Source organism: Pituophis catenifer, unplaced genomic scaffold, assembly GCF_029215685.1.
Source record: "Pituophis catenifer annectens isolate HBS135680 unplaced genomic scaffold, rPitCat1.0.hap2 SCAF_10, whole genome shotgun sequence".
Lineage (NCBI taxonomy): Eukaryota > Metazoa > Chordata > Lepidosauria > Squamata > Colubridae > Pituophis > Pituophis catenifer.
In genome coordinates, this window is record NW_027256890.1 from 27,446,924 (window position 1) to 27,468,722 (window position 21,799).

Sequence of the window (21,799 nt, forward strand, 5' to 3'; positions counted from 1 at the left end):
GTTGTCCTGCGTGGTGTCTGCTGGCGTGCTGCAAGGGTTCCGGTAGCTACCCTGCTGCTCTTTTGGGGGTGCTGAGCGTCGCTTTGTTTCTTCCTGGCTCCTGGGGGCTTGAGTGCTGAGCCGAGTGCTGCAGCCAGGTTTTCGATCGTTTTGTCTGCTTCGGGCTAGATGGGTGAGCCCCCGCAGGCTTGTGATCTTGCTTGGGTGCTGTTTTGGGGGTCTTCCCCAGCGAAGTTGGGGTTCTCGCTATTTCCTGCCATTCGATCTTGGCTTCCCATTGGCTGTTGGCCATTCCAAGATGGCCACCGAGAGCATGGCGCGGAAATGAAATCCTCTACGTCCGGAGCTTCAGCTTGGGGATACCTTCCTCTTGCCGGGCTGAGGATTTCTTCTCTCTGTTGCTGGGTGCTCATCGCTGCTCCATTGCTTTCGAGTAGGCTTTGGAGTTTCGCGGTGAGCTCCTCTTTGCTGGCAGTCGCTTCCATCATCCCCAGGATGGTGGATCGGAATTCTTCATTGCTTGGTGGCTCTGCCCTTTCGCAGTAGTAGGTTTCTTCTCTTGGCCCTTCGTCCCTGAGTTGTGGACTTGGGTTGTAGTCTCCATCACCTTCAGTTGTGGTGGTCCTTGCTGTGGCACCTTCGAGAGCCTGCAGTTCTTTCATCTGTTTGATGTAGGCTCTGGTGGCCATTCTTTTCTCTGCCTCTGTCTGGGTTCTTGATTCTGCCATCTCTGTGAGTTGTGGGTAAGCCGTCCTCTGCTACCAACCTGTGACTGATTTCTAGGATCTTACCCAATAACTCCAAACACAGGATGCAGTGAACCAATGCTCTTTATTGATCAGTGTTTCTATTACAGGTATTTAGCTGGAAGTGGCCCCTGGACTCCTGGACCATGACTTAAGTACCTGGGAGGCGGAGCTAAGGTAAGGAGGGGTCAGGGGAGGATCTAGGTGGATGTAGAGTTAACCCTTATCATACCTGGGATGGTGAATGGTGGGCATTTATACATAACAGAACCAGCCTATGCCAGTCTTCAAAGCCCTGAAACCTCATTGAACATCAGTTAACTCTGCATTCGTATTTGTCTTTATCTCCCCTCCCATTTGTGTTTCCTTATTGATTTATTTTATTAAATTTCTATACCGCCCTTCTCCCGAAGGACTCAGGGCGGTGAACAGCCAGAAGATAAAACACAGAGATACAAAAATTTAAAATAGATTAAAAACGAATTAAATAATTTGGCTGAATTTAAAATACCCCATAATTTAAACAGATTAAAATTTGTATTTAAAATTTATATTTAAAAGGGGAGAAGATTTAGGCCAGGCCAGCTTGATGAAAGAAAAACGTTTTAAGCGTTTTTGCAGGACTAACATCTCTGAAAAAGGGGGCAGAATGTCAGAACTGCAGTCTTCAACTTGGCACTTCACTGGCGTCCTGCCACCAATTGTTAGGGGAGAGGATGGAGGCAATTGTCATGGACAGGGTAGAGTTGGCCTACAGGGAGGGCGTGTAACAGGCTTCAAAGAAACCACAGGTGTGAGAACCAGCCTGTTCCAGTCTTCAAGTCCACAAAGCCTGAGAAAAGAATGCAAACTTCACCAAGAGGCACCAAACATCTGAGCGGTTCCCCAAATACCTCCTCGGCACACCATTGGTTGAAGACGAACCGGTCGGGGTGGGGGGATGGGATGGTGAGAAGGGGAGAAATTTGCAAATTTTTGACCAGGAGCTTTAGTTCTAGCCTGCTTTTGCTGCAACCACTAATTCCTCTTTTAAAAACCTATCACTTCAACCAAGTGACACTTCAACCAAGTGTCCGGGAGGATCCCGGATCTGCGCACCTTCCGTCGCGCGCTTAAAACGTTTTTATTTCATCAAGCTGGCCTGGCCCAAATCTTCTCCTCTTTTAAATTTAAATTTTAAATACAAATTTTAATCTGTTTAATTATGGGGTATTTTAAAATTCAGCCAAATTATTTAATTCGTTTTAATCTATTTTAAATTTTGTATCTCTGTGTTTTATCTTCTGGCTGTTCACCGCCCTGAGTCCTTCGGGAGAAGGGCGGTATAGAAATTTAATAAAATAAATAAATAAATAAATAAAATGGAGTGGAGGGTCTTTCTTTCCTAACGACCTACTTTTGGCAAGCCTAACAACATCATCCTGGGCAAAGGAAGGAGGCCAGGAACTTCCTGACATGATTGGGATACCTATTAGAAACACTCACGTCAAAGGACTCTTCCACCACATTTTTGTTGCGATTTGGCAAGATCTGACCATGAATGGTGTGAATGGGTTTTAATTGTTTTTTTTTTATTGAAAAGTTTTACAAACAAGAATTTTTTTTTCAAATATTTCCCCTCCCCTACCTCCTTTCCTTCCCCCCTCTACCCCCCCCCGGATTTCCCAGAACAAAATACAGGGTAAAACAATTAACAGTCATATGCTAAGCTAAGCTAACTAAGTACAGATTCCTATCCCCCCCTCGACACTTTAACTCACCTTTTCCTTAACTAAATATACATACTCTTAACTTTTCTATTCATTCATAAGCTATTTGATACTTTTTAGTCCGATATTTGTTTTGAATATAATCAATCCATCTTCTCCATTCCAATATATATTTTTCTTGTGAGTGATCTTTCAAATATGCTGAAATTTTCGCCATTTCTGCCAAATTTGCCACTTTTAATGTCCACTCTTCAATAGTAGGCAATTCTTCCTTCTTCCAGTATTGCGCCACCAAAAGTCTAGCTGCAGTTATTAAATTTAAAATCAATTTAGTCTCTATAACCGTACAATTATACCCAAGAAAAACAATTGTGGGGTAAACTTTATCTTCTTTTTAAGAATATTTTGGATAATCCACCATATTTTAATCCAAAATGCTTTAACTTTTTTACAAGTCCACCATATATGATAATCACAATCACATCTCCAACACTTAGATTGCAAATCCGGATACATACAAGCCAACTTTTTGGGATCTAAATGCCATCTGTAAAACATTATATAAAAATTTTCTCTTAAATTTTGTGCTTGCATAAATTTTACATTTGTTTCTATTTCTTGCATAAGTATCTTGGTTACCCAAACCATGTCTATTCTGGACCAGGACTTATGGGGGTTAGAATAATATGTGAATTTCTTTACCTCGGAATTATAAAATCTGCAACCATCTATTAAATTCACTTCTTGTACTAAATCCATAAAAGTTCTAGGCAGTACATTTTTCTTTTTTTTATTACTCTGATCACTGCTATAATCCTTTTTACATCTACAATTGCGTTGAAATCGCCGATCAAACATATATTCCCTATTTTTTCTTCTATTATCTTTTGATGTACTTTTTTTTGTAAAATTCTAATTGTCCACTGTTCGGCGCATAGATAACCACCAATAACATACTTTTATATTTAAATTTTACTTCTATCATCAATATTCTTCCTACTGAATCTGCATATCTCAATTTACACTCTATTCCTTCTCTAATGTACACCACTATTCCTCTTTTCTTTTCTTCCGCTAGTGTTACAAATGATTCCCCTAATTTTTTACGTAATAAGTATTTTTCATCTTGTTTTCTTATGTGTACCTCTTGAAGGCACACAATATCCATTTTTTGTTTTATCACTTTTCTAAAAATTTGATGTCGTTTAGCCAGAGAATTGAGAGCATTTACATTTAATGATAAGATTTTTAAATTTTGTTCCATTCCTTTGTGATTCTACTATGCGATATTTCCTATTACTTCCTGTCCTTTCTCTTAGCTCTTGTTTTCACTCCTTCTTCCTCTTGAGGTTCCCCTTCTTCCTCTTTATCTCCTTCCTCTAGTAGTTTTTCTCACTCTTCCTGTTTTTGTGTCCTTTTAGTCCTCCGTTCCGGTTCCTCCCTGTTACTATTTGCTCCTTCTATGCCCATCATTTGGTCATGCAGGTTCTGTGCTCTGTGCTGTGAATCCACTTTTATTTTTTTCCCTTGCCACGACACCACCATTCCTTCCGGTATTATCCATCTAAATGGTATATGCCGTTTATTTAATAATGTGGCTAGGAACCAATATTCTTTTCTTAGTTCTCTTATTCTCTTAGGTACTTGCTTTAGCGTAATTATTTCTTTGCCTTTATAAAACATGGGTTCATTTTTTGTCATTTTATAAACAATGTCTCTTATTTGGAGGTGGGGGTGGGGGTGGGGATGGGGATGGGGATACAGTACAGCCGCAATTAATAGGACTAAGAACCCAATGTCAGACCAACCTGTAGTAATAATGCAAATCCAGAGCATGTAAATAAAAATATCAATCTCTGCTATAATTTTCTGTTGATGTAATTTTTTGTTGCAGTGAATGAAACAATACTTCTGTCACTGTTTTTCAAAGCAAAATCCTGCTTAAAGTCTTTAGTAGAAAATTCCAGTCCACTCTATCAAAGGCCTTCTCCGCATCCAAAAAAACCAGCACTGCAGAGATCTGTTTATTCTTCTCAAGATATTCCAATAAGTCTATAACTTGCCTTACATTATCCTTCATGTATCTGCCTTCTATAAATCCCGCTTGGTCATCGTGAATCACCTCTTGGATTACTGGCATCAGTCTGTTGGCTAATACTTTTGCATAAATTTTATAGTCATTATTTAAAAGAGATATTGGTCTATAATTTTCCGGTTTTTTAGGACCTACTTGTTCTTTTGGTATCAAAGTGATATATGCTGATTTCCATGATGGGGGTATTTTACCCCCTTGTTGTATATTGCAAAATAAATCTCTAAGTTGTTCCACCATTTCTGCTTGTAAAGTTTTATAATATACTGCAGTCAATCCATCTGTTCCAGGAGCTTTAGCTGTTTTCAGTTGTTTAATTGCTGCGATTATTTCCTCAACAGTTATAGGATAGTTCAATCTTTCTTTTTGTTGGCTAGTAATTTTTGAAACTCTTTTCTCTTCTAGATATTTTTCTATAAGTCCATTCTGTATATCATCTTTAGCATATAATTTAGTATAATAGTCTACAAAAACTTCTTTAATCAATTTTTGTTGAGAAATTTCTTTCCCTCCAATATCAATACTCTCAATAGTCCGCAAGCTCTGCTTCTTCCTTAAAGTGTAGGCCAACCATCTTCCCGGTTTATTAGCATTACAAAACGTATTATGTTTCGCATATTGTAAATTTGTTGCAGCTTGCTCCGCCAAGAGCATTTGAAATTGATCTTTCAAAAGTTTTATAGCACCAGATATTCTTTCATCTGTTGGGTTTTTAATGAGTAGCTGTTCCTTATTCTTTATTTCTACTTCCAATTCGGATCTTTTCTTTTGTCGATTCTGTTTGTGTTTAGAATTCATATAGATGAGTACCCCTCTCATATACGCTTTACTCGCATCCCATACAATTTCAATTGGGGTACCCTTGTTCAAGTTCATCTCAAAAAATTCTTTCATCTGTTTTTTAAGTTCTGTTATATTTTTTTCATATCTAAACAAATTTTCATTTAGTCTCCATGACCTTCTCTCAGTCTTTCCCATCTCAATTTCTATCCATACAGAACTATGATCGGTTAAAGTTCTTGGAAATATCTTTGTTCTTTTTGTTTTAACAAGTAAATCATCTGATAACAAGATAAAATCAATCCTGGAAAAAGATCTATGTCTATCAGAGAAAAAAGTATAGTCCAATTCTTTTGGGTTCTAAATTCTCCAAATATCTTTTAATTCCAAATCTTCTTTCATGTCAAAAAAAGTCTGTGGTAGTCTGAGCCTTACTTTCGCCAAACTCTTTTTATCTAGTTTAGAATCGATTACTCCATTCCAGTCTCCCATTATTAAAATAGATCTGTAATCCCATTGCAATATTTTATTATGTAAAGTCTTATAAAAATGATCCTGTTGTTGGTTCGGAGCATAAATTCCAATCAAAAGAATTTGACCGCTTGCCGTATGCAATTCAATTGCGATAAACCTACCACCTTCATCTGCTTCTATGATTTTAGCAGACAATCTTTTATTTACATAGATAACCACACCGTTCTTTTTTTCCGAGGTTGAAGCTATAAAATGTGTTCCTAATTTAGAGTTTATCAAGTATTTATGATCTTGAGTTCGAATATGAGTTTCTTGTAAACAAATTATGTCATTATTAAATTGTCTCAGGTATGTAAATAACTTCTGCCTTTTTTGTGGTGAATTTAATCCGTTAACATTCCAAGATAAAAGCCTAATTGTCATCTTGACCTTTCTGAAGCGATGAGCTGCCTTGCCTCGCTTCTTCTGAGGTCTTCGGCCTCGCTCCCCCCATGGCTTCACTTTGTGTGGTGCTTTTAGCTCCCCTTTTATGTTGACTTTCTTGTTGTTGTTTTTCTTTTATTTGCTTAGAAATTGCACGAGTTATGCGCTGGTCCTTAACTTCAGGGATCCGAGCTAGATCCAAAGCGGCATCTCTTGTTGACAAAATTGGTGAAGATTCTAACAGGGATTCCTCCATAAAACCTCCTCCTCCAACAGCTCCCTGCATTTCCACTAATTCCATCTGCTTGGACTGTTGTTCCCTCTCATGCTGAGGTTGCTTTTCCTTGTCACTTTTTGTCTCCAACATTGTAGATGTACGTGGGGATGATGATCTTTCTTTAAGAATATTATAATAAAAATATTCCGCCTTCTGAAAAGTATTCAATCGATGGCTCTCTCCATTATATTTCAAAATTATACCAGTTGGGGCATCCCACCGGAATGGTATATCTTGCTTTTGCAATTCATTCACTAGAAACCTATATTCTTTTCGATCTTTTAACATCTTAGGTGGTAATTCCTTGTAGATTCCAATTTGAGCTCCCTCCACTTGCACAGAGGAAAGAAAGGATCTTTGCAAAATATCATTTCTTATTCTTCTGTCAGTAAAATATATCACCACATCTCTGGGCAATTTTCTTTGTCTAGCCACCCATGAGTTCACTCTGTATATTTTGTCTATTTTATAAACCACGTCTGCTGGGTCAATTTTTAACAATACAGCCAGGGCATCCGAACAAATCTGTCTCAGATCTTGCCTATCATTCTCTTTTATTCCTCGAAGCCTTATAGCAAATTCCATGGATCGAAACTGTATCATTGTAATTTCATTTTCAACTCTCTGCACTTTATTGTCCACATCAACAATTTTAGAATCAGTATCCTTCATTTTAACATTAACTTCTGATTTAAATTCTTCCAGTTTGGAATCCACTTTGGTAATGGTTTCTGCCAAATCAGAAACCACATTTGACAATTTGTCAGACACCTTGTCATAATTTTCTTTCATTGCCTCTTTAAATTCATTAATTTCTTTCTTCATTTCCTGTTGTGATTTTTGAAATTTATCATCCAGAGCCTGGGTAATAAAATCTTTCAAACTTTGTACATCAAAATCCTTTCCCTCACTCTGCTGACTGGGAGGGGGCTGCTGTTCCGGTTTGTGAGTGGGAGATCCCTCCCCTGCAGCCTTTGCTTCCTGTTTCTTTGAAGCCATTCTGCCACGTAAATTAACTTTTCTGAAAAAAGGAAGTCTTTTTTTTTTCCCCCCCCTTTGCACCTCCACAAAGTCCTTTAAAAAAGTCCCCCAGATTTGATCAAGTTAGAAATTAAGTAAGCTGGAGCAAGCTCAGGTTTATTTTAAAAAGGAATTTTTCTTCCACTCTTCTCTGTTCGCTTGCTACAAGCAATGCTACAATGTAGCTTGTTGAAATAGCTTTGCGAGATCACTCTCCCTTTCAGCTCGTTAACACTGGAGCGGCGCCATTTTTTCAAGCCGTTTCCGCTCGCTCTAACTTTTCCCAAATCAAAAGTTCAAAAACAGGAAAATACTTGCAGTTTCTTGGTTTAGGGGTTGAGGTTGTGTTATAGCAAAATTATTTTTTAAATGTTTGCTGCAGCCAGCTTGCTCTGACAGGCAGAGTCGTCCCACGCCGTCCGGAGTCTCCGCAAGTTAAAAGGGAGCCGCGCCCGTTTCCTCCCCAGTAGCAGACTTCTGGGGGTTCACGGGGGCTCAACCTGCCTCTTGCTTCCCTCTTCTCCTCAAATCCTCAGGATTTTGGAGTTTTCAAGCCGCTCCCCTCACTCGGAGCGGCTCTACAGGCGGCGGGGCTGGCGGTCCTTCAGAAGCGACCGTCTTCGCCGGTGGCAGACAAACCCGGAAGTCCTAGTCTTTCTTCACAAAGGTTTTCTGGGAGTCTGAGGGTCAGAAATGGGATTCTTGGAAAGTCACGTGGTCCAACTTTGAACGTTTTCTGTGGCCCTGCAGGAGTTTGTGGAAGAGAAGAACTGTATGGTGATCTGGGGTACTCTGTCACTTTCCGATTGATGAAACCTCCACCCTATCAAAATATTTACTGGAGTAAAGGTATCGGCAACAACTCCATAAATATTGCTGTGGTGAACTTTCGGGAACCATGTCATCTCCAGCGCTCCCACGCAGCCTATAAAAACCGATTGTGGGTCTCTAAGGACTGCCAAAAACTAGCTCTCATGAATCTAAAGAAAGAGGATGCTGGCACATACACGGCAGACATTGTTTTACAAAACACAACTGCAAAGGAGTCCTTTAACCTGCAGGTGCGTAGTAAGTATCCCAGCCATGGCAGCAAATTCCTGGCCTCCCTCCTTTGCCCAGGCTGATGTGGAAGGGTGGGGGGCTTTTCTTTTGAGGGGTGATCTTTAGGTATCCAGTTTCTGCAGAGATGAACTTTTTGGAGGGAGCCCAGAGCTGATTTTTGGATAGCTCTTTGTCCATTTTTTGCAATGCAAATTAGTTCAAGATGTTTTGATCAGGCCGAGCCTTGCTTATATTCCACCCCCGCCCCTCCACAAATCTACCATTTTGCTCCCTGTCCCACCCTGTCCACCATCTTCCACACCAGGAGATTTGGTTCAGCTGAGGACTTGCATTTCTACGATGGGTCAGAAATGGAGTTCAAGCCGTGTCCTGCATGCTCTTCCCTCTGGAAGTGGGACCATGGGGATCCGTCACAGCTCCCTCCAGGCTTCCCTCCCACAGGGGCATAGGCTGCATTGGCCAGACCATGTGGGTTCCCAGACGGGGTAGCAGGGAGTGGCTGGTGTGCTTTGAAACTGGGATCTCCAGAGAGGCAGTTTAGGAGTCTGTCTGTGGATCTGGTGGGACTGGTTGGAACCTCAAAGACTTTGGGGGAAGAGTCAGGGGGTCCCTGAGGGTCCCTGAGCCTGGAAGGTTATCATCTTGCCCTCAATCCCTGGTTTGGTGTAAGGACGGCTTGCTGGAAGGCAGAGGGTGGGGGGTGGGGTGCCTGCCCTCCTGTATCATGGTGGCCATAATGTGTCATTATGATGTGAGAGGGGGGATTGTTGTGGTGTTGTTACTTGTGACAGAAATGGATGAGACGTATTTTCCTTGCTCTAATCTAAGCAAATCTATGGATTGACTCATGCCGTTGCTGCTTCTCCTTCCTCTCTGGCCTCACTGTGATTTTGTGGTCTCTCACAATGTGATGTGTCTCTCCATCTCCTGCTCAGGAAAGTTGCCAGACTCTGAGTTACGACTGACCTGCATTTCCAAGGGGGCTGGAAATGGAACCTGGCAGCTGATTTGCTCTCAAGAGACCTGGAAAGGCGAGGTGAACTTCAGATGGATCTCAGATTTCTATGCCACGGATGAAACCTTAGGGAGTTCTGTGATGGAGCTCACCTCCCAAGACCTTGAACTAATAGTCACCTGCGAGGGAGAAAGCAAGGATAGCATAGCATCCAGGACAGTCACCTTAAAGGAAGTTTGTGCTGGTAAGTTTTTCTCTCCATGAAAGAGACTTTTGAATCAAAAGGAGCCTCATTGCGACCACTTCTCCTCCTATGACCGGAGCCTAATGGATTGGTCCACTTCCTTAGGCACAGGTTGACCACTGAGTGGGACTGTTTCCATTGCTTTATACATTTAACCACTCATGATCCAAATTTGTGTTTCCTGACCACAGCAGAAGTCCCCTCTGGGCATCTTGAAGTTGCAAATTACCCCTTTGCCCTTCCTTCCAGCAATTCTTAAATTTCCCCTTCAGATTACTGATTGATCTCTGTTCATGTCTGGGATTGGAGGGTCTTCTGGCCAAGCTTCCCCTCTTCTCCTTTCCTGTGTTGATTGTTGTGATTATCTTAGAGTCACACATGGGTCTTCTGACTGGGAAGGAACAGCCTTTTATATGATCTCTTTCATGTTCACACACTCCCCCCTCTCAAAGGGGGCCATTCCCCATTCAGAGTCTGCCCTGATCCCCATTCTACATGTTTCCCCTGGCTAGTATCAGCTTTGCAAACTGCACTCAATGAGACAATGGGAAAAAGGGGTTTGGACAGAGCCTCTGGGTCAGTCTCTGCCTGACACAGGAAGGTCACCCTTGCCTCCAAAGCCAAATTCCCCCCTTGATTTCTGGACACCTCCAGTTGAGCTTGCAGCAGGACAGAGGCAGCTGAGAATTGGGATGAAAAGGGGCCACACACATTCAACAAACAGTGTTTGTCTCCAGAAGGTTATGCTAGAACACACACACACACACACACACACACACACACACACACACACACACAGGGGCTTTAGGGGTGTCTTACCCCCACAGTGTTTGTCTCCAGAGGGCAAGTCATCTACTGTATGTACTAAGTTTGGTTGGAATTGCTCAAGGCATTCCAGAGTTATGCTTGAACATACATACATACATACATACATACATACATACATACATACATCCTTATATATATAGGTAGAGAGGGATAACATGGAGAATTGCAGGATCTGAACTCCCCACGCAGAAACATTAGGTTAAAAGTCACTTTTCAAAAACCCTCCCAATTGTCAGGTGCAGTGGGAGCCAACCCCAAGATGTGAAGATGTTGTGGGAACTCCGAGCTGAGAAGGTGGTAAGAAGTTGTTTCAGGCCCAGCAGTCTGGCTCCTCTGGAATTGAGATGAAACAGATGGTCCCAGGCTCATCCCTCCCCCCACCCATTCCCAGGAGCAAGGTAAAAGACACATCACAGAACTTCCCTCCAAGCGCCCCACCCTTCCCTCCAGAATGGCAGTGTCCCTCCAGTATATGGACAAATGTATTGTAGTAAAGAATAGAGATGACTCTTTTACACACACACACACACACACACACACACACACACACACACACACATCTGGGTGCCAAATCTCAGGGATGTATGTGAGACTCAAAGGGGTTGAGGCAGTACTCCAAACTCTCATTGTGTGACATGTAACTGGAGAGGATTATCAAGGTCTGGATGGGAAGGATCAGGCTCAGGCTCAGTCCTAGCAAGTCTGAGTGACAGTAGATTCAGGGATCTTGTTTCCATGGGGTCACACTTCCCTAACCTCTGTGCCATTCAGGGGTCCTTATGGACTCTTGGCTTGTGTTGAGCTGTGCCCAGGAGGGCTTAGCATACATCCATCTCATGTGACAATCACACTAATTCCTGCCACTGTCACACATGCTGATCCAACTTGTGTTGGGACAAGCCTTTGAAGACCGTGCAAGAGCTTCAGCTGATCCACTGGGGGTCAGCACAAGTAACCGTGGGTACAGATTGGTGCACCCTGGTAACACCTGCTCTGGTTGCTTGACGGAGTCTGGGTGCGTGTCAAGACTGACTTATACTTCCACCTATAGTCTGCTTTGCTTGCAGCTTGACAAAGAAAAGGGAGGGGGTGGAATGGAATGCAAAGGTAGGGGGAATGGCATCCCATGAGAAGCAGATGTCCCAGTGCGGTTGCCTGGTTCCCATAACAAAATGCACAGGAGTTATTGGTGGATGTAATGGACCGTGGGTGGCCGGTGGGAAAAGTGGGGGATGACCTATGCTCGCTTTTGCATGGGAAGCCCAGAGCTGATTTCACTTCTTCCGTGCCAATGTGGTTTATTCCGTAAAGTTTTATATTCTTGGTAAAATAATGTTGCGGGAATTTCTTTTTTTGGCTTTGCCAAGTGGATGTCAGTGTTCCAGAAAGCTTCCACGCTGCCACTGGACAGTTGACATCAAACCAGCTCTCCAAATAGCAGCCCACTTGGACCCCACCAGGAGGTTGGCAGTTTCAAGATGTTGGCAACCAACAAAGAAATGGAAGGGCGGGAGAAGCCAAGGGAAGACTCCTCTCAAGAGACCCCAGTGGCAGCCAAGCCGAAGGCCCAAACAGAGGGCTGAGAAGCTGGAGCAAGAGCCCGTGCTCCAGAGGGAGAGAGTGACGGAAGAATCAGCGAGCCCCAGCAGAAGCAGAGGATCAACCTGTCCCCCCTGGAGTCACAGTGATCTGGGGGAGCAAGTGGAAGGCTGGGCGAGCAGCCAAATGGAAGTTTGGAGACAGATTTATTTATTTATTTATTTGTTGGTTCGATTTAGATGCCGCCCTTCTCCGGAGACTCAGGGCGGCTTACAATGCGTTAAGCAATAGCCTTCATACTTTTGTATAGACCTGCTTAGTAGGGCTTTTGGGCCTCCCTAAGCGGTGTTCTTTTTTATACAAAGTCAGCTTATTGCCCCCACAATCCGGGTCCTCATTTTACCTACCTCGAAAGGATGGAAGGCTGAGTCAACCTTGAGCCTGGTGAGATTTGAACTCGCAGTAATTGCAGGCAGCTGGTGTTACTTAACAGCACTTTAGTCTGCTGTGCCACCAAGGCTCTTGTTATGATGAATGGTTCCAGAGACATTAAGATGACCTGTTGATAAAGGAGGGTTTGGCGTGGAAGGGGAGTAAAATCTACATCCCAGCCAGCCAGAATGATATGTCCCATTCCAGGGGCTGCTTATCTGCCTGGGCCTAGTGCTTCTTCTGCTGCAAATGCAGACAAGCACCTCCATTCTCTGGGGCCTCCTGAAAGGATTAACAGGGGCTGTTACTCTTTTTCAGGACAGACCAAGAACCCTTCAAGGCTGCCTCTCTGGGCCCTGCTGTGCCTTAGCAAAGTGGGAAATCTTCTCCTTCTTGGCTGTTTGGGGCTTCTTCTGGTGGTGAAATCCAGAAAAGGTACCATTTTAAGGAAGCCCTCCTGTGAAAACCAACTTTTCCTTTTCCCTCCTCCCTCTCTCCCCTTCCTTCTCCCCTTCCCTTCCCTTCCCTTTGCTTTCTACACCTCTACCTTCTGGTCCATCCTGTCTACTAAAGCTCAACCTCTACTTTGCTTTCTACTTAGCAGCTGGAGGAAGGAGGAAGGAGAAAACGCTCTACTCCGTGGTCAGGAAAAATGCTGCCCAGGATCCAAAAATGTTTTTGAAAGCCAAATTTGTTTTTTTATTCCAAATGGAAAAACGGACACCAGGATGAATTTCAGGATGAAATTCCATGTCTAAAAATGGTGTTGCTTCCACTTTTAAAAAATCGAGCCTTTTTGGTGCCAGGGGACGAAAACGCTTTACTCCGCTGTCAGGAAAAATGCTACCCAGGAACCAAAAATGTTTTTTAAAGAGAATTTTTTTTTTTTGAAACCAAATGCAAAAACGGACACCAGGATGAGTTTCAGGATGAAATTCCATGTCTAAAAATGGTGTTGCTTCCACGTTCTAAAAATCGAGCCTTTTTGGTGCCAGGGGAAGAAAACTCGTGAGTCCGCGGTCAGGAAAATTGCTGGCAAGGAACCAAAAATGTTTTTTAAAGAGAATTTTTTTTTGAAACCAAATGCAAAAACGGGCACCAGGATGAAATTCAGGATGAAATTCCATGTCTAAAAATGGTGTTGCTTCCACTTTTTAAAAATCGAACCTTTTTGGTGCCAGTGGAAGAAAACGCGTGACTCGGCGGTCAGGAAAAATGCTGCCCAGGAACCAAAAATGTATTTAAAGCCAAATTTGTTTTTTTAATCCAAATGGAAAAATGGACAACAGGATGAGTTTCAGGATGAAATTCCATGTTTAAAAATGGTGTTGCTTCCACTTTCTAAAAATCGAGCCTTTTTGGTGCCAGGGGAAGAAAACGCGTGACTCCGCGGTCAGGAAAAATGCTACCCAGGAACCAAAAATGTTTTTTAAAGAGAATTTTTTTTTTTGAAACCAAATGCAAAAACGGACACCAGGATGAGTTTCAGGATGAAATTCCATGTCTAAAAATGGTGTTGCTTCCACTTTTTAAAAATCAAGGCTTTTTGGTGCCAGGGGAAGAAAACGCGTGACTCCGCGGTCAGGAAAAATGCTGCCCAGGAACCAAAAATGTTTTTTGAAGCCAAATTTGTTTTTTTTTTGAAACCAAATGCAAAAACGGGCACCAGGATGAGTTTCGGGATGAAATTCCATGTCTAAAAATGGTGTAGGTTCCCCTTTTAAAAATCGAGCTTTTTTGGTGCCAGGGGAAGAAAACGCGTGACTCCGCGGTCAGGAAAAATCCTGCCCCGGAACCAAAATGTTTTTTGAACCCAAATTTGTTTCTTTAAACTAAATGCAAAAATGGACACCAGGATGAATTTCAGGATGAAATTCCATGTCTAAAAATGGTGTTGCTTCAACTTTTTAAAAATCGAGCCTTTTTGGTGCCAGGGGAAGAAAACGCTCTACTCTACGGTCAGGAAAAATGATGCCCAGGAACCAAAAATGTTTTTTAAAGAGAATTTTTTTTTGAAACCAAATTCAAAAACGGGCACCAGTTTGAATTTCAGGATGAAATTCCATGTCTAAAAATGGTGTTGCTTCCACTTTTTAAAAATCAAACCTTTTTGGTGCCAGTGGAAGAAAACGCGTGACTCGGCGGTCAGGAAAAATGCTGCCCAGCAACCAAAAATGTATTTAAAGCCAAAATTGTTTTTTTAATCCAAATGGAAAAATGGACACCAGGATGAGTTTCATGATGAAATTCCATGTCTAAAAATGGTGTTGCTTCCACTTTTTAAAAATCGAGCCTTTTTGGTGCCAGGGGAATAAAACGCGTGACAGGAAAAATGCTGCCCAGGAACGAAAATTTTTTTTTGAAGCCAAATTTGTTTTTTTTTAAACCAAATGCAAAAACGGGCACCAGGATGAGTTTCGGGATGAAATTCCATGTCTAAAAATGGTGTAGGTTCCCCTTTTAAAAATCGAGCCTTTTTGGTGCCAGGGGAAGAAAACGCGTGACTTCGCGGTCAGGAAAAATCCTGCCCCGGAACCAAAATGTTTTTTGAAGCCAAATTTGTTTCTTTAAACTAAATGCAAAAATGGACACCAGGATGAATTTCAGGATGAAATTCCATGTCTAAAAATGGTGTTGCTTCAACTTTTTAAAAATCGAGCCTTTTTGGTGGCAGGGGAAGAAAACACGTGACTCCCTAGACAGGAAAATTGCTGCCTAGGAACCAAAAATGTTTTTTAAAGAGAATTTTTTTTTTTTGAAACCAAATGCAAAAACGGACACCAGGATGAGTTTCAGGATGAAATTCCATGTCTAAAAATGGTGTTGCTTCCACTTTTTAAAAATCGAGCCTTTTTGGTGCAAGGGGAAGAAAACGCTCTACTCCTCGGTCAGGAAAAATCCTGCCCCGGAACCAAAATGTTTTTTGAACCCAAATTTGTTTCTTTAAACCAAATGCAAAAACGGACACCAGGATGAGTTTCAGGATGAAATTCCATGTCTAAAAATGGTGTTGCTTCCACTTTCTAAAAATCAAGGCTTTTTGGTGCCAGGGGAAGAAAACGCTCTACTCTACGGTCAGGAAAATGCTGCCCTGGAAGCAAAATGTTTTTTGAAGTCAATTTTTTTCTTTAAAACCAAATTCAAATATGGACCCCAAGATGAGTGGCGGGATGAAATTCTATGTCTAAAAATGGTGTTGCTTCCACTTTCTAAAAATCGAGCCTTTTTGGTGCCTGGGGAAGAAAACGCGTGACTCCGCAGTCAGGAAAATGCTGCCCAGGAAGCAAAATGTTTTTTGAAGCCAAATTTGTTTTTTTAAACCAAATGCAAAAACGGACACCACGATGAGTTTCGGGATGAATTTCCATGTCTAAAAATGGTGTTGCTTCCACTTTTTAAAAATCGAGCCTTTTTGGTGCTTTGGGAAAAAAACGTGTGACTCCGCGGCCAGGAAAATGCTGCCAAGGCAAAAAATGTTTTTTGAAGCCAAGTTTGTTATTTTAAACCAAATTCAAAAACGGATACAAGGATGAGTTTCGGGATGAAATTCCGTGTCTAAAAATGGTGTTGCTTCCACTTTTTAAAAATCGAGCCTTTTTGGTGCCAGGGGAAGAAAACGCGTGACTCCGCGGTCAGGAAAATTGCTGTCCAGGAACCAAAAATGTTTTTTGAAGCCAAATTTGTTTCTTTAAACCAAATGCAAAAACGGACACCACGATGAGTTTCGGGATGAAATTCCATGTCTAAAAATGGTGTTGCTTCCACTTTTTAAAAATCGAGCCTTTTTGGTGCCTGGGGAAGAAAACGCGTGACTCCGCGGTCATGAAAATGCTGCCCAGGAAGCAAAATGTTTTTTGAAGCCAAATTTGTTTTTTTAAACCAAATGCAAAAACGGACACCACGATGAGTTTCGGGATGAAATTCCATGTCTAAAAATGGTGTTGCTTCCACTTTTTAAAAATCGAGCCTTTTTGGTGCCTGGGGAAGAAAACGCGTGACTCCGCGGTCAGGAAAATGCTGCCCAGGAAGCAAAATGTTTTTTAAAGAGATTTTTTTTTTTTTGAAACCAAATGCAAAAACGGACACCAGGATGAGTTTCAGGATGAAATTCCATGTCTAAAAATGGTGTTGCTTCCACTTTTTTAAAATCAAGGCTTTTTGGTGCCAGGGGAAGAAAACACTTTACTCCGCGGTCAGAAAAATCCTGCCCTGGAACCAAAATGTTTTTTGAACCCAAATTTGTTTCTTTAAACCAAATGCAAAAACGGACACCACGATGAGTTTCGGGATGAAATTCCATGTCTAAAAATGGTGTTGCTTCCACTTTTTAAAAATCGAGCCTTTTTGGTGCCTTGGGAAAAAAACGTGTGACTCCGTGGTCAGGAAAATGCTGCCCTGGAAGCAAAATGTTTTTTGAAGTCAATTTTTTTCTTTAAAACCAAATTCAAATATGGACCCCAAGATGAGTGGCGGGATGAAATTCCATGTCTAAAAATGGTGTTGCTTCCACTTTTTAAAAATCGAGCCTTTTTGGTGCCTGGGGAAGAAAACGCGTGACTCCGCGGTCAGGAAAATGCTGCCCAGGAAGCAAAATGTTTTTTGAAGCCAAATTTGTTTTTTTAAACCAAATGCAAAAACGGACACCACGATGAGTTTCGGGATGAAATTCCATGTCTAAAAATGGTGTTGCTTCCACTTTTTAAAAATCGAGCCTTTTTGGTGCATGGGGAAGAAAACGCGTGACTCCGCGGTCAGGAAAATGCTGCCCAGGAAGCAAAATGTTTTTTGAAGTCAATTTTTTTCTTTAACCTCATTGATTTAGGTGCAGTGTTGGGTTGCTCCCGTTTCACACCGGTTCGCAAGAACCAGTAGTAAAAATTTGTAGTAGTTCCGAGAACCGGTAATAACATTGGCTGGCCATGTCCCAGAACCAGTCCTGGTCGCCGCTCGCTTACCTCACCCACCTCATCAGAGGTTTTTTGGTTTTTTTACTTTTTAAATCATTTTTTCTACAACCTCTTTGGCTGAACAAATGCTTTTAAAAGTTAAAAAAAAAGCCTCTGATGATCACGCGGCTCAGCTGGGATCGTCAGAGGCTTTTCAAAGCATTTTTTTAACCACCTCTTCAGCTGAAGAGGTTGTAGAAAAAAATGCTTTGAAAAGCCTCTGATGATCTCAGCTGAGTTGCCTGATTGTCAGAGGCTTCTAAAAGTATTTTTTTTTTCCTGCAACCTCTTAAGGTTGTAGAAAAAATGCTTTTAAAAGTAAAAAAAAAAAAAAAAGTTGGCTACGCCCACCCAGTCACATTACCCCCCACTAAGCCACACCCACAAAATAAGCCACACCCACAGAACCGGTAGTAAAAAAATTTAGAACCCACCCGTTTCGGTGGACATTTTCTCCCTGCATCACAGAAAAGCAGCCGAGCTGGCTAAGAAACAACTGCAAAAATAATAATAAAAGAATAAATTTATTTCTTTATTTTGGGGTCAAAAGTATTACAGTAATATCAGCATGTCATCAGGGATATAAGATCACTGACTGGAGAAACACACACAGACACGTATAAATGCATCCTGGTTCGGACCGGATTGCCCGATCCGGTAGCGATGGCAGCGGGTGGTTTCAGAGATCCGGTAGCAAAAATCACTGCCCCCCCCGCCCCATGCCCAGCTGAGCTGCGCGATCATCAGAGGCTTTTTTTTTCTTTTAAAAGCATTTTTCTTTGGCTAAAAAAAAAAGCCTCTGATGATCGCGCAGCTCAGCTGGGATCGTCAGAGGCTTTTAAAAGCATTTTTTGTACAAGGGGTTGTAGAAAAAATGCTTTTAAAAGGCTCCGACGATTCCAGCTAAATTGCCTGATCATCAGAGGATTATTTTTCTTTTAAAAGCAAAAAAAAAAAAAAAACGCTTTTAAAAGAAAAAAAAAGCCTCTGACAATCAGGCAACTCAGTTGGGATCGTCAGAGGCTTTTAAAACCATATTTTTACAACCTCTTCAGCCGAAAAAATGCTTTTAAAAGTAAAAAAAAACAAACTGATGATCGCGCGGCTCAGCTGGGATCGTCAGAGCTTTTTAAAAGCATTTTTCTTACAATCTCTTCGGCCGAAGAGGTTGTAGAAAAATGCTTTTAAAAGTAAAAAAAAGAAAAAGTTGGCCACGCCCACCCAGTCACATTACCCACCCACCCCACCAAGCCACGCCCACAGAACCTGTAGTGACAAATTTTACACTTCACCACTGAGGTAGATATTATAAACATACAAAGTGAATCAGGTTGAAAAGTGAATTTTATTGACAGAGGGAAACAGGAAGAAATTTTAACTGCTTTTAATTTAATGCAACCTTCCTTCCCTTGAACCATCTAGAACTGTGATGGCGAACCTTTTTGCTGTCGCATGCCAAAAGCGGGGGGAGAGCGGAGGGATCGTGCGTGTGCGTGCCCACACCCATAATTCAATGCCCACCCGTGCCCTGCTCTCCTGCGCATGTGCGTGCGCTCCCCCCCGCACTTCCCCCGCTTTTGGCACGTGATGGCACAGTGGGCCCGTTTTTCACTCTCCCCAGGCTCCAGAGACTTTCTAGGAGCCTGGGGAGGGCAAAAACAGCCTTCCTCAATCCCCCTGGAGGCCCTCCGGAGGCCAGAAACAGCCCATTTCCTGACTTCCGGTGGGCCCGGAAGGCCCGAAAATCAGCTGGCCAGCGGGCACATGTGTGCTGGAGCTGAGCTAGGGCAACGCTCATATGCCCTCAGATATGGCTCCGCATGCCACCTGTGGCACCCGTGCCACAGGTTCGCCATCACAGGACTAGACAGTCACTTGTCTGAAATTGTGTTTTTGCTTGAGCAGGGGGTTGGACTATAAGACCTCCAAGATCCCTTCCAACTCTTCTCTTCTCTTCTCTTCTCTTCTCTTCTCTTCTCTTCTCTTCTCTTCTCTTCTCTTCTCTTCTCTCCTCTCCTCTCCTCTCCTCTCCTCTCCTCTCCTCTCTTCTCTTCTCATCTTCAAAGAAAGTCCAGTTCCCTCTTTGGGACAACCATGACCTGGAGAACTGAGAATCTCCATAGACTTTTGCTAATAAACAGGCAGGCAGGATCAGGAAAGGAGACCACCAGGAAATTCCATGGGGCTGTAAACTAGGCAGGGCAGTTGCGGAGGAAATGTCAAAAAAAAAAAACCCACCAAGGTGAAATTTGTGACTACCAAGAAATGGCAAGCGACACAGTTGTGAGATCAGCAACACAACGCTTCTCAACTTTATCATAATATAAAATACAGATGAAGTTAAAGATGATCGGAAAATAGGGGACTTTGATTTACAGATTAGGATTTTTTTCCTGCAGCGAATCCTCAAGTTACAACAGTTACAATGGCACTGAAAAAAGGGACTTACGAGTTAAAACCTTTTTTTTATTATTTTTAAAAAAACATAAACATAAAATACATCTTTTAAGAATGAAGTCTTGATCCGGTCATTAATAGGTACATTCACTTAAAATTCTTTAACAATTCTTTGCCGAATTTCCTCCATTGCATCTTTTAACGTAAAAATCAAAGCACAAATTTTTCACAAATATTCTAACATCTTAATCTAAATATTTACCTTATTATTTTATCACCACAAATCTTAATTTTCTAATAAACACTATTTTTATTTCCATTTATAAATCAACTTTCTATCTATACTCCTTCATCCCTGGACCCAGAGTCTTAAACTCTGTTAATTTACATATAATTTTCTTAAACTTATCATCAATTACCCTTTTAATTTTACACAGAATCATTTCATATTCATCTCGCTTCATTTTAATAATCTTCCAACATTTTCTTCTTCACCCCACATCTATTGTTTTATCTATTATTTTGGCTGATTCGCAGCATATTTTATTTTAGCTGTTTTCCAGCGTATTCTCCTCCATACCTCTAACTATTGTTTGACTGATTTCCAGCATATTTTGTTTTGGCTGTTTTCCAGCATATTCTCCTCCGTAGCTCCAGCTATTGTTTGGCTGATTCCCAGCATATTTTGTTTGGGCTGTTTTCCAGCATATTCTCCTCCATACCTCTGACTATTATTTGGCTGATTCCCAACATATTTTATCTGGCTGTTTTCCAGCATATTTTCCTCTATACCTCCAACTATTGTTTGGCTGGTTCCCAGCATATCTTATTTTGGTTGTTTTCCAGCATATTCTCCTTCACACCTACTTCTAAGGCTGCTTTTCAGCATATTCTCCTCCATATCTCCAACTATTGTTTAGCTAATATTTAACATATTCAACATATTTATCTGTTATTTCACTGTTTTCCAACATATTCTTCCTGGGTATTTCCCTGCATATTTCTAAATGTTAACCATTTCCAAAATACATTAAGCTCAATCTTAATTTACTACTTAGTCTGTGAATCTGATTTTACCATCCAACAATACATTAAACATTCATATTTAATCATATTTACCATTCTCTATTTTGTTTACAATTTAACATTGAGACTTATTACATCAAACATATTTATATACATTCTCCACGTATTCTCCTATGAACAAATAAATTTTCTTAGGTTTCTCTTATATTCATGTATGTTCTTATTCTTCTATAAAAATATCATCTTTATCCACCTTTGCATTAATTTTCTATTTAAATTACCTTATTTTATTTTCCATCATTATTATTCTATAAACACCTCCTGTTTAAATTCAAAATTCATTTAAATATAACATTTTCATTTTCAATCAAACTATTTTATATTCTTATTTCCAAGCCAAGTATATTTTATGTCTTCATTTCCTTATCTGTCCATAAATATTCCATTTCAAATTCAGTGTTGGCAAATTTAAAACTCTATATGTCATTTTAATTCTTTAGTTGCTTCTATTCCATGCAAAAAACATCAGCTTTCCTTCTTTTGTTCCTGCGCCAATGCTTCAATTTTAATAATTCCGCTATATTTCTTCTTTCTTTCCACTAATAAAACCACCCGTAGACAGAATAAGAATCTCCAAAACCAAAAACCCTTGGTTATTTTCAAAGTAATCCAGAATAAATGATAAATCGCATTGTTTCTTTTTCAAACAGAAAGTGACTTTCTGCAATCAACACTTTCCCTTAGTCACGGCAATCTCCATTTTGTTACAATTATGTAGCCATCCATTTGTCTCTCCTCTTCTCAATTTTAAAGATGTTTGTCCCTTTTTTCCCCCTTCTCCAAACATCA

At 41.2% G+C, this 21,799-nt stretch overlaps 1 protein-coding gene across 1 annotated transcript; it reads left to right on the forward strand.

Moving 5' to 3' along the window:
- The first annotated feature begins 1,462 nt into the window (after positions 1-1,462).
- On the forward strand, positions 1,463-20,797 carry LOC139322414 (SLAM family member 5-like). Its single transcript, XM_070951513.1, has 5 exons — positions 1,463-1,486; positions 8,058-8,589; positions 9,519-9,782; positions 12,900-13,040; positions 20,745-20,797. Exons 1-5 carry the CDS (start codon positions 1,463-1,465, stop codon positions 20,795-20,797), a joined length of 1,014 nt encoding a protein of 337 aa, XP_070807614.1.
- The last annotated feature ends 1,002 nt before the right edge of the window (positions 20,798-21,799 follow it).